The sequence below is a fragment of the Gadus morhua genome, chromosome 14 (assembly GCF_902167405.1).
Source record: "Gadus morhua chromosome 14, gadMor3.0, whole genome shotgun sequence".
NCBI lineage: Eukaryota > Metazoa > Chordata > Actinopteri > Gadiformes > Gadidae > Gadus > Gadus morhua.
Window position 1 is genome coordinate 19,557,461 of NC_044061.1, and position 11,662 is coordinate 19,569,122.

General features: G+C 39.3%; 2 protein-coding genes across 2 annotated transcripts; one reads left to right on the forward strand and one right to left on the reverse strand.

Moving 5' to 3' along the window:
- Positions 1 to 923: 923 nt before the first annotated feature.
- gnpnat1 (glucosamine-phosphate N-acetyltransferase 1) lies at positions 924 to 4,643 on the forward strand. The gene is made up of 6 exons (XM_030377234.1): positions 924 to 1,057; positions 1,823 to 1,997; positions 2,102 to 2,164; positions 2,678 to 2,805; positions 3,182 to 3,243; positions 3,484 to 4,643. Exons 2-6 carry the CDS (start codon positions 1,844 to 1,846, stop codon positions 3,629 to 3,631), a joined length of 555 nt encoding a protein of 184 aa, XP_030233094.1. The 5' UTR covers positions 924 to 1,057; positions 1,823 to 1,843; the 3' UTR covers positions 3,632 to 4,643.
- Positions 4,644 to 5,706: 1,063 nt separating this feature from the next.
- Positions 5,707 to 10,572, reverse strand: styx (serine/threonine/tyrosine interacting protein). Its single transcript, XM_030377233.1, has 11 exons — positions 10,275 to 10,572; positions 9,941 to 9,973; positions 9,602 to 9,655; positions 9,367 to 9,464; positions 9,164 to 9,224; positions 9,024 to 9,060; positions 8,880 to 8,919; positions 8,542 to 8,592; positions 7,843 to 7,915; positions 7,028 to 7,112; positions 5,707 to 6,276 (listed from the first exon to the last, which is right to left on the reverse strand). Exons 1-11 carry the CDS (start codon positions 10,332 to 10,334, stop codon positions 6,203 to 6,205), a joined length of 666 nt encoding a protein of 221 aa, XP_030233093.1. The 5' UTR covers positions 10,335 to 10,572; the 3' UTR covers positions 5,707 to 6,202.
- Positions 10,573 to 11,662: the final 1,090 nt, after the last annotated feature.

Genomic DNA, 11,662 nt, shown 5'->3' on the forward strand with positions numbered 1-11,662 from the left:
AACTAAGTATTGATTGCCATACATGCTGAAACTTTCCATGTTCATACTTTTCAGTTGGCCCACATTTCTAAAAAATCATTTTTTGTACTAGTCGTAACTAATATTCTAATTTTCTGAGATACTGAATTTGGGATTTTCAGTAATTGTCAGTACTAATCATCCAAATTAAAAGAAATAAACATTTCAAATATATCACTCTGTGTGTAATGAATTGATATAATATGTAAGTTTCACGTTCTGAATATAATTACTGAAATAAATCAACTTTTTCATGATATTCTAATAATTTGACCAGCACCTGTATATAGCTGGAGCACAACACAATGTTACATTGTCTGAGAATTTGTGGCCCAACATTCAGGAAAGTCAGGAGGTGTAGGATGACTGCACTGTAATTCCTACAGCAATGCATGTACAGTTTACCCCAAGGAGATTTTCCTATGTTCACATTTCTAGCAATGATGGTCTGTCAACAAAATGACAGTACAAAATGTCAAAGCGTAAATGTGAATCTTGTCCAGTCTCTTGCAATCGATCTCCCACACACACTAAGGTGTAACTTACAATTTACAATAATTGTCTGTCACTGACATGTTCATTGACACAGATATTTACGTTTGAGAAACGAACTAAGTATTTTGAGCAAGAGACTTGCTTTTGCATGATATCCATGGTGTTTTGCTATTTGTACGAATTGTTTTGTGAAATGCACTTACTGTTTTGCAAATTTGAATTCTGATCTGAGAAATGTACCAAAGCGACAATGTTATTCATGTTGCATTGTCATTGTACAAAGTCTGACAGAATTTACACCTTGATCGCTTTGGTGTAAATTCATTGAATGCACTTTTTCCTAGCTGGCTGCGTCATTAAACCGCGCCCATTACCCCGTCGGCCGCATATGTGCCACGTCATATAGAAGGGCGCTACATAAAACCACGCCCCCTGGTTGCCAAGATGTGTCAAACAACCTAATCGTTCAGGTTTTCATTCAATTATTGGCTGCTCATCCACTGTTAACGCAGTTAAAACTACATTGCCCGATCGACACTTATCGGTAAGTAGAACGTAGTTGTGTTAGCTTGCCCGGTGATGGTACTATTGAAGAAATACTGGAAGTATACTCAAATAAAAACCCCTTGGCAGCTTGATGGTATGTGGGAGTTTTACGACAAGGAAAATAAGGTGGTTTTTTTGTAAGTGTTATATACAACACATACAAAATAAGTGTTTAGGTGGCCGGCAGCTTAAAAAGACGGAACGACAAAGTGTATAAATATATGTAACGTTATAGTGTTGGTGTATAATTCAGATCGATTGTCGAATCCGAAAGTAATAACATAACTCATCTTCTTGTCGATCATTGCATCGATAACCTTTGACACGTTGCTTCCGACAACACGGATGAGATAAATCACAATCAAACACATTCGGGCCAAAGATCATATTACAAGGAAGTGATTATTACATTTGCTGGTAATGTAATAACATTACCGCAATATGGTTTAAATAAGCAAATGTGTGTACTGAAACGTTCAAATTACATGTAGGCTCTGCCTCCATCTATCCTATGCTGTATCGGTCCGAAAATAGTTTAAACAAATGGGAATTCTCTGAAAGCTGTTTGCCTGGACAAAGTGCTATGTGACTAAAGCTAAAATAAACATTGGCCTTTTTATAAGCCACTTTGAGACCATGAGAGGAGGAAAGGTCCTTTCTTTTGAGAAGGTCACATCATACGATTGTATAAAATATATAAAGAAGAACAGTCAAACAAATGTGTCAGGGGTTTATCCTGTAAATCTCTGCATGTCCCCTTTAGGTTGAGAGGACAGACTTAGAAATGCTTCTGGACGAGTCTCCACTTTTTGAGCCCTCTCTTCTTAATGAGTTGGACTGGAACGCCAGCACTGTGTCCTTCTCGCCCCCCATCTCCCCCTCGAGCCCTGGGCAGGACCTGGTGCTCAGACCCCTGCGTCTGAAAGACTTCAACCGAGGTACTGATACTCCCAATTTGAAGAAATCTAGATTACGTTATCAGCTGTCTATCAAAGACAATTGATACAAAACAGTGTGTATTGTTTTGTTCTTTATTTTTCAGGATTCTACAAGGTCCTCTCCCAACTCACCTTGGCAGGTGATGTCACCGCAGAGCAGTTCATTAGTAAGTCATCGTTGGGGCTCAGCGATCTCACCTTATACCATAAAATAGATCTGTCCTCTCTTAAATATAAAATAGCATCTGACTTTATTGTCCAACATTTAAAAAAAATTCTGATCCGTGCATGTCATTTTTATTAACCTATTTCAATTTGCAACAAATTACTATTTAGTTTAGTAACCTATATAACAAAGACGTTCAGATGGAGGAACTTAATACCTACACTTAAACATTGATCTAACGTCTTTCCATTTCTCACACATCACAGGAACCTATTTATCCATGTAGTTGCATCCTTTAGAGATAAAGGGCATCAAGGAGCAGTTAGCGGTATGGCATTTTGCCTAAGGATGTGTACAGGTACAGGTAGATTGTGAAAATTGGGGATTGAACACCAGTACTTTTCCGGCCTTTTTTTTATTCCAACCAAATTTGCATTTCTCGATCCATATGTTAACAACTTATATGGTTAATCATCACAGAAATAAAGAACATGTGCTATTTGTTTCCACTCAGAAAATTTTGAGCATATGAAGAAGACTGGAGACTATTACATTGTTGTGGTGGAAGACACCAGCATTGGGCAGATCGTCGCAACGGCGTCCTTGATAATCGAACACAAATTCATCCACTGCTGTGCTAAGGTAGGCTCACACTCATTGAACGGCCAATATAGTCAACCATATAATGTCGCAAAAAAGGATTGGTTAAAGACTACACCAGGCACTCAGTTCATGGCAGGTTTTAAGCAAACCAATATGGAATGGATTGCACAATAACGATCAGAAAAAAAGACAGCAGATAAAACAGTTGTGAGGTCAGGTGAAATACTCTTTTTTGTTCACGTTATATTAACTATAATCTTCAATTGTTCTTGGCCTCAGCTGTAAGTAACTTCACATTTTATTTCCGTAACCAAGCTGTAACCTTAAAGTTACCTCTATAGGTGACCTTGTTTTAGTTGCTCCAATATTTACCGTAAGTTCTTACTGCTCTAATTGTTGTCTTGATTGTTTCCAGAGAGGACGAGTGGAGGAAGTGGTAGTCAGTGACGTGTGCAGGGGAAAGCAGCTGGGGAAATTGTGAGTTGTAGACCCAAGGCTCGTCTTCCTGAAACACAACTCTGTTGAACTGACATAGTACCCCCTGGATTGGAACAATGTATTACAGCTGGATTTGTAAGATGACACTGGCTTGACACTGTGAATTGGCTTCATAAGGTCCTTGCAATGCGTTCAAATGGAGATGAATAAGTTCTCTCTTCCTCTACTACTTGACTCCTTTTCAAGGTAGATGACCCTTTCTCACTCTCTCCACTATAGGCTCGTTTCCACTCTGACTCTCCTCAGCAAGAAGCTGGACTGCTACAAAATCACGTTGGAATGCAGCCCCAAAAATATCGCTTTCTACCAGAAGTTTGGCTACTCTGCGTCAGAGGACTCCTACATGCAGCATCGCTTCTTTGATTGAGTTCTATAAAAGGGTGGGGGTCTTGATGCTGTCAACACAAAATCATTCAGATGTAAGCCTCACATCTGTGTTAATGCCTTCTGGTATTCATAGAAAGATTGCCCCACTTTTTTCCTCAAACGGTGAGTGTCCCTGTCGATGGACCTAACACTTGAACTTTCCTGATTTCTCCGTCTGTCAGACGCTATGTTCTGCCATGTCGGTTACCATGGTTACCTCGCTAGAGTTTTGAAGGAGAGAATGTGATTCACCTTGTCTACATCTTGCTCTCGCTGTTATCCCAAATGCATCTCGCCACAGGGTAATTCTATGCAATTGAAAAAACACTGCAATTATTGATTGGGGAAACAAGAATGGCTGAAATGTCTTCAACTTTCTTGTTCTTCATTGTAGCTTATATAAATCGATAGCCGTGTCATTGTATATCAATATCCTATAGGATCCAGTGTATATCTTAATGAAAAATGGTGGTCACAGGCAAAAGCTGTTTACATTGATTATATTTATGTGGGAATTCAAATTTTCTAATTTCTTTAAAATATATATTTTTCTCTTTATGGAAACAAGGAAATGCATCAGTTGACTGCAGCATAATTTGGAAGGATACGAAGATCTTTCAAAACAAACTTGATCAAGACATTATTTTGTATTTATTTATTTTCTAAACCTTTTAGTGTGGGTATCTGTCCTCTTGGTGGGTTGTTTCAAAAACAACATACTCAATGGTTAAATTATGTTTAACATAACATGTGTTTTTCTCAGTTCAAGACCTCTTATAATATATTTCATATTGTAGATACGAAAGTATATATTTTATAATACAGCTAAAGCTATTTGGAATATCAATGACTGATAAAATGAAATTTATCATCACAATTGTGATCCGGATCAATGGTGTGGGTAAAGTTTCTTATGTTTTATAGATATGACTGCGGTCATTGGGCACGGATATCATATGTAATGTTATTTAATTACAAATAAATTTGGATTTGGTAGATGCGTACATCCTAAGGTTATGTTTCCCTTCTTTTGCTACCTGCATATACCAGCTTAGATTAGGTTTTAATGAGTTCAGATAGTGTTATCTCTGAATCGCAACGGTTTCACAATTAAAGCGTTAAAATCTTGTTTTCCAAACGGAAAGCTAAGTCAAACATTTGGGTTGGGTTGGGGTTGTAACTCCTCAAGTCTTGAATGATGGAATTAGTCCTAATCATACAGCCATTGACTAAGGCCCAATCCCATTTCTACCCTTTACCCCTCCCCCTTGTTTTAAAGGGGTAAGGGGATGGGGTAAGGGGTAGAAATGGGATTGGGCCTGAGAGTCTGGTATTTCCAGAGGCAGTGCAAAGGGGGGGGGGGGGTGGTAGGGGTCAAATCAAGATGATCTACCCCATGTGGCTCCGGGATCCTTATTTGGCATACATTCAGCCAGCATTTATTTAGACTTTGTTACAGGCTCTTTTCTCAAATGGTTTATAACCCTTTGACTCATCAGGCTGAACTGTTTACTCCTTGTGTAGCTACGCCAAGCCCTGAACTTTGGCAAATAAACCCTGTGTTTAATACCAGCCTGGCTTGTTTGTATTGAGAGGAACACGTCATACAGGAACAGGTGGTATACATGATACCTCCCCCAATGTATCTTGCAGGGAGGATTAGTTTTTTCTGTAATGGAAAACCCATTTTTCCGAAATATGAACCGATTTGGTTGATCATTCAATAATTATTGGATGAAATGAATGACTGAAGCAAGCTTGTGTTCTCATGTCTACAGTGTTTCCGATTTCCCAAATTGTGGGAACCATATGGTTCAGTCTGTTGAGAGCACTAGCCACCAACAGTTATAAAATGAAGCTGAAAAGCTATTTTAATGACCCATTCCTTCACGAAACGGTTATCTAGGACGAGATTAAAACGTGCCAATTATCAATGATTTATAGTAAATTAGTTACGAGCATCTATTTGGTTCCTACCCGGACTTCGAGCTTTGCACAAAAAAATGTCAAATATTTCAGTTTGGAAAAACAAAACCCCATGGGTCAATATACAAATGAATGTAAAGAAAATCACCATAAGGTCTGACATCATTTTATTAAGCAGTTGACATGTACTTTTTTATTATTAGTTTCTTACTTTGCCACACTAAGCCGAATGTTAGTCTGTTACAACTACTTTTCTGAAGCCGCTTGTGACGTTCCATTTATTCCATCCTCCAGCCCTTTGCCTCCCCTCTCCCCCCTGTGGTAGACCACAATAATAATTCAAGTATTGAAAGTGCATTATTGCAATACTGTCCCGCTGCAAATGCAAAATGCTTTAAATACTATAAAACTGCAAAAAATCTCCCATCAGTGCGTACAGCTCGAGGAAAACAACGAGAAAAGCAAGAAGTAGAATTACAGAACAATGTTATCAAAGCCCGTCAGCTCTGTGTCTCAGACATTACAGGCTGTCCTCCCCCCCACCCGCTCCCTCCCCGTTAGAAAATGATCAAATATTTACATTTTTAATCCCAATAAAAATGTAAAAAATAGAGTGCACTGGGCTTAGCTGACATGTCAGTAAAAGTCATCCATTCTGCGCTGCTGTGACCTGCATGCTTCCCAAGTCCTCGTCCTCCTCAAGACTCCGCTTACGCCCACCTGCACACCAGAACATCAACAACCAATCAGAAATCACTGACCAGGGAGAAAATCAACACTGATTGGTGGGCCTGAGACCATCTCGATCAAATTGTTCAAGTAGGATATGATCTAAATACGAACTCATGTTGTCTTTGCCAATAATTAATTCAAGGGCGATTCTGGAATCTGGTCTCTGAAAGATGACTAATTTCAAGTTAAACAGGATATAAGGGTGGGACTGAACATAGCTGAAGGAGAGCCAATGTTTTTTCGTCACTCGGGAGCGCCCGATTGTGAATCATGGAAAGTACGCTGGTTAGAGTATAGTGTTTGTTGCCAAACTTCCCACATAACATTCCCACATAACAGATGACCGCAAGCATCTCATTAACACTAGAATATCAGCACCTCTTCTTGGATCCAGTACTCCTACTGTAGTACTCCCTCAATACACATTCAAGCATGTGGATGAAGCTTTCAGAGGGGAATGTGTATTTATACAGTGGCCTTTAATTTGAAACCTTTACAGGCACTATTTCTAAGAACTTCTATGCCTGGAAAGATTGTTTTAGTTGCCTTCCCACCTGGAAAAGTTTGTGGTAGCGGTGAGCCATGTACACACTTATTGGTCCCTGCCACAATCAACAGGATTTGCCGAAACAGTTCGTTTTTAGACCGTTTGACATTGGGGATGTAACCAGTAGGTTGTGGCTGGGAGTCTAACTTTCCTGCCTCAATGTTCAGTATAGATAAACCAGGCTGTGCTCACCTTGTACCACAGAGAAGGACCTGCCCAGCTGCATCGGTGACATCATCTTAATGGTAAGCTTCGCAAGGTAGATAGCTTCGTATTCCTAGAAAAAAGCAATCACACATGCAGGAACTCTCCATCAGTGCTTGAATTTGGCAGATACGATTTCATCTGTACGATATCAGCACTTCCAGCACTTTTTGTAGCTACGCATTACTGCATACCGCCACTTATTGGTGAATTTAGGGACGCATGGTGTGGTTAAATCTCATGGCTGTCATATCTCACAACCGATTTTGATAATGGTACTACCCACAGTCACGGAAATGAAAATCAATGTACCTACACGAGTGTAAGCATGTAGCCCTTATCACCAACTTCTACCACATTTGCAGATAAACTATGCTGATCAAAGATGGCCTTGGTCTGGGACAAGGATCAAGATGAGAAAGCATAATAAAAAATGTATATCGTTTTTTTAAATTAGCAATGTTTTATTTGTTGCTGTAGAAACCTCTGTCTATAGCTCAACCGTACTGTTGGACACTTATCGAAGTAAACCAGCCAAAAACAGCCCTTATAAAAGCCATGCCTTGCAGATGCTGTTTTACAGTACTGGCACCTTTTGATTCAAATTCAAGCACAACTTGCCATCATTTCATATTAAAAGGTTTCATGGGCCAGAAGCACCTGTTCCGGCATGTGCTGGTGGGATGATGTTATTCTTTAACTATCTTTTTATGATAGCAGTCCAAAGCCCAGCAGGCCTGTTAGAAAAGTGTCCAAAGACAGAATGATGCATCTGTAGTTGGATACCCACTTGATAGGCCTACCTGTAACTGATGCACAAAGCCCACATTCGGGTTGATGCAAAACCTGCGCTCCTGGACATGACTGAAAGCATCCCTGCGGAAAAGAACAGACCCTGCTAAAACTACAGTGATATATAATAGTGAAACATAAAACTTAAAAAGGTATAATATGCAAAAATCAAGCTAGCTTCATTTTAAAAAAACGAACTCTGATCCTACCCCCTCCCTCCCCAGAAACCATGTCTCCGAACCTCAAGAAGCGAGAATTGCAGCAACAAAGAAATTAACATAGAATTTCTCTACACTGCTGCAGAGTCGAAGCAATTAACCTAGATCTCTGTAGCCTTAAAGGTAGCATCTACATGATAGAATGTATTTTAGAGCACATACAACAATAATGTGAGATATTTCTAACACATAGAAACTGCGTGGGTTGGTTACCTTCAACATATACAAATTAAATTAATAATAGCTAACCCTAACTCATCATTTAACTTTCCTAACATTTTCCTTTCCTAACAGTAGCAACGATCGCACAAGACAAAATGCATGAAAAGGGCCTGCAAAAGATCCAAGCTTTGCACGCTTCACCATCCATATTTTCAACATCAGTGACGAAGCTAATACTAATGCCAGCTAATGCTGTGAAACAGAACTGGGGCTGAAGGTTTTTTATCAAATGTTCTTTGAGAAATGTTAAGGGCTCTAAAGGAAACTCACCTGTATTTCATCCCAAACGTCTCCATTAGGTATGCAATCACTAAGGCAGCACTGGAAAGGTCAGATATAACAACTTTATAAATCCACTGTGCTGTTGATACATTTCAGCTAAGAAGCAATGTATCCCATACATTAATGTTCAACAAATCATCAGGCTTTTTTTGGAATAAACAGTGTCAATCTAGTCATGTATCATGTACCAGACACTGGTACTAAAAAACAGCCTTCTTTTTCAAGTTGTCTGTTGTGGTGAGCACACAAAATATATTATTTCAAAGCAACATGTTTCCACAAAAACAACCAGGAGATGAAAGGAGAAGGAAGGCAGGGAACTTTACCTTCTGGATATCCCTGCGTTACCATGAACTAGTACTTTTCCTGTGGAGAACACCAAAAGTATTGACTTAACTGTGTACCAGTATTAAGTGTCCTCATAATAGTAATTTGATTTTTTAGTTTTCCGAACATTGTTGCATCATTACCTCCAGTATCTATAGAGCTATCGATAAATTCTTTAGTCTGTTGAGGACAGAATCAAATTAAAAGTTGTACATCAGTTATTGAAACAATTTGTTGTATTCTACAGCTATGTGGATACCAGTAAACAAGTTAAACAACTCACCATAGGGAAAAATCGTATTATATTTTCCACTGGATTGTCAGCAATATCTAAGACAAGGTATCTGAAAAAAAAGGAATGCAATATTATATATTATATTATATATATGTCTAATATTGATTTGAATTAAACAAACAAGACCTACAAAATGCATCAATGCTTAAAGCTTAATAAAAGAATGACACATTTTCTTGTTATGATCTTACCTAAATGTGTGTTGAAAATTAGGCTTAATAAAATTGGCTTCGATATCTTGGCGGACACATACAACATGTGTTACACCTTGACTCTCCAGATTTGGCAGCTGGAAATATAGGAGGGAGGAAGGAGATGACATGAGGCTGAACACTTAAGGACAATAATATATGGTCGTGTTGGTAATTCTTGTGTAACGTTCGGAAAGGTATACGTGTTTTTTGTAATTGTGCCAAATATTTGTACCTTGCTTTTCATTGCAGCAGAGTAGGGTCCTAAAAATAAGCCTGGGAGTATCTCCTGTAAATGAAACAACGTTAGCAAAATGTACTAAAAACATTATTATACGTGGGATTCGTTAGTAGAATTCACTAACTTGGGATTGTGTTCAGTAATTAAAGATCAAACATCTGAATAACCACGTTTATAATATAACGTTAGCCACAATACCAATACCAACGACTCGTTAGTAAATAAACAGAAAATAAATATCATTTATTTTCCAATATCATTTGCCATGCAAAGATTTGCGATTGACAGTATTTATTGCAAGCAAGAATGAGTTCAACAGGACTTGGGAAGTACCTGCATCTCCCGCCTCATGGGGTAGGCCCAGTCCTGCAAGTGTGGAACATGGGATGGGGGTGAGAAATATTTCAGTTAGTAATTTTCATGGAGGGTGTGTGTCGACATACTATGTGGCTAATGTCTGCAGGCTACAACATTAGCATGCTACTAGACACAAATCTCAAACCTCGCTAAATGCATCTCATCTCAATTTTAGAAAACATCAAAACATTCCCAGGAATGGTAGGCGTTCAGCATCAACTTATTGTTATACGGCTACACTTGCAGAGAGCTAACATTAGCAACAGACACAGGGCAGTCCCCCATCATGCTATAGCTCCTGTCCACCCACTAGGATGTCCTCTTTGGACGACGGGAGAGACGGGAACCGAAGCTTGTTCTCCTCCTCCATCCTGGAGCTTGTTCGGGCGCCGGCGGCCCGGCTATACACACACGGTATGTTGTCGATGCTCCTGGTGGCCGATTAGCTGAAACACGGTTGCTGCTGCGACTTGTTTTGAGACTCCACATGTATGTCCGCCATGCTGTCCTCTGACAGCTGTGTCACGTGATCAGTCCTCTCGACTCTCTCGACGAATGGTTGAGAAGCGCGGCGCCTCACATGGTGAGGTCTCGCTGCAGCCTGAAGGACATGACATCCAACGTCCAAGTGCTGTCACGTGACGACAAGATGGCGGACGCGGTGAGACCAGACTCCTTAGCTGTGTCCCTATTCCTTTACGAATAGTCAAATCTCCTATCCTTTACTTAACCTTTGTGGAAAACGTCATCAGGTCAAGGAGAGTTGAAAATGTGCTTCCTTTCGAACATAGGAAAAGACAGCGCTGTTTAAAATTAATTCGACTCCACTTTTCCTAACCGACGTCATTGCGCGACGGGGAGTATTGCTGACCTCTAGCGTTTCTATGGTGGAACTACAGTTTTCCGAAGTTGGTCTACAGGGGTTCTAAAAGTTTTGACAGCTGAGGGCCAATTTAGGAACCCAAAATTTGACTGAGGGCCGCCAAAGGAAAAAAATGTAGGCGGGTAACGCCGTCAGCATCCCAGTGGTGAAAAAACAACAAAAAAAAAACATCACAAAACTTAGGTTCATCCTTTCAAAGTAATGTACATTCGGATTAAAACTAAGAAATAACAGGATTGAATTGAAAGCTACAGAGAGTCGACTTTTCTTTTATTTATTTATTTTTGTTTAAATTAATATTGATATAATAAAAAAAAAAAGTACTGGCAGTGGCAATGATGGAACAGTATAACAAAATGGGGAACGTGACAAATGAAGAAAGAGGGAACAGAAATTGTTTGCTTTGCAAAAAACTTCTGCATTTTTATTTTCTTGCGGTGTATATTGTGTGCTTAATAACCATCAATATATGATTTCATTTCGATTCAAATGATGTTTCTTGTAATTGGTATCCATTATTATCAATTTTATTTTCTGCTCTTCTCTTCAAACAAACCAATAAAAAATAAAGAAATAATATATTATGTCTCCTCCATTTGGGACACCGCGCTTCCTCGGGATACCGAAGATAGGTGGTAGAGTTCCTCTTGCCATCTCTCTGCCCTCCTCCGTGAAATGAGCAAACCGTATGCAATGACTGCACACACACACACACACACAGTTTTTGTAGGTCATTGTTACGGTTGTGTTAATATTGTAATTCACAGCACATCTGCTTCAGAAGAACTATACCCTTCAGTACGGAGATTCTCCAA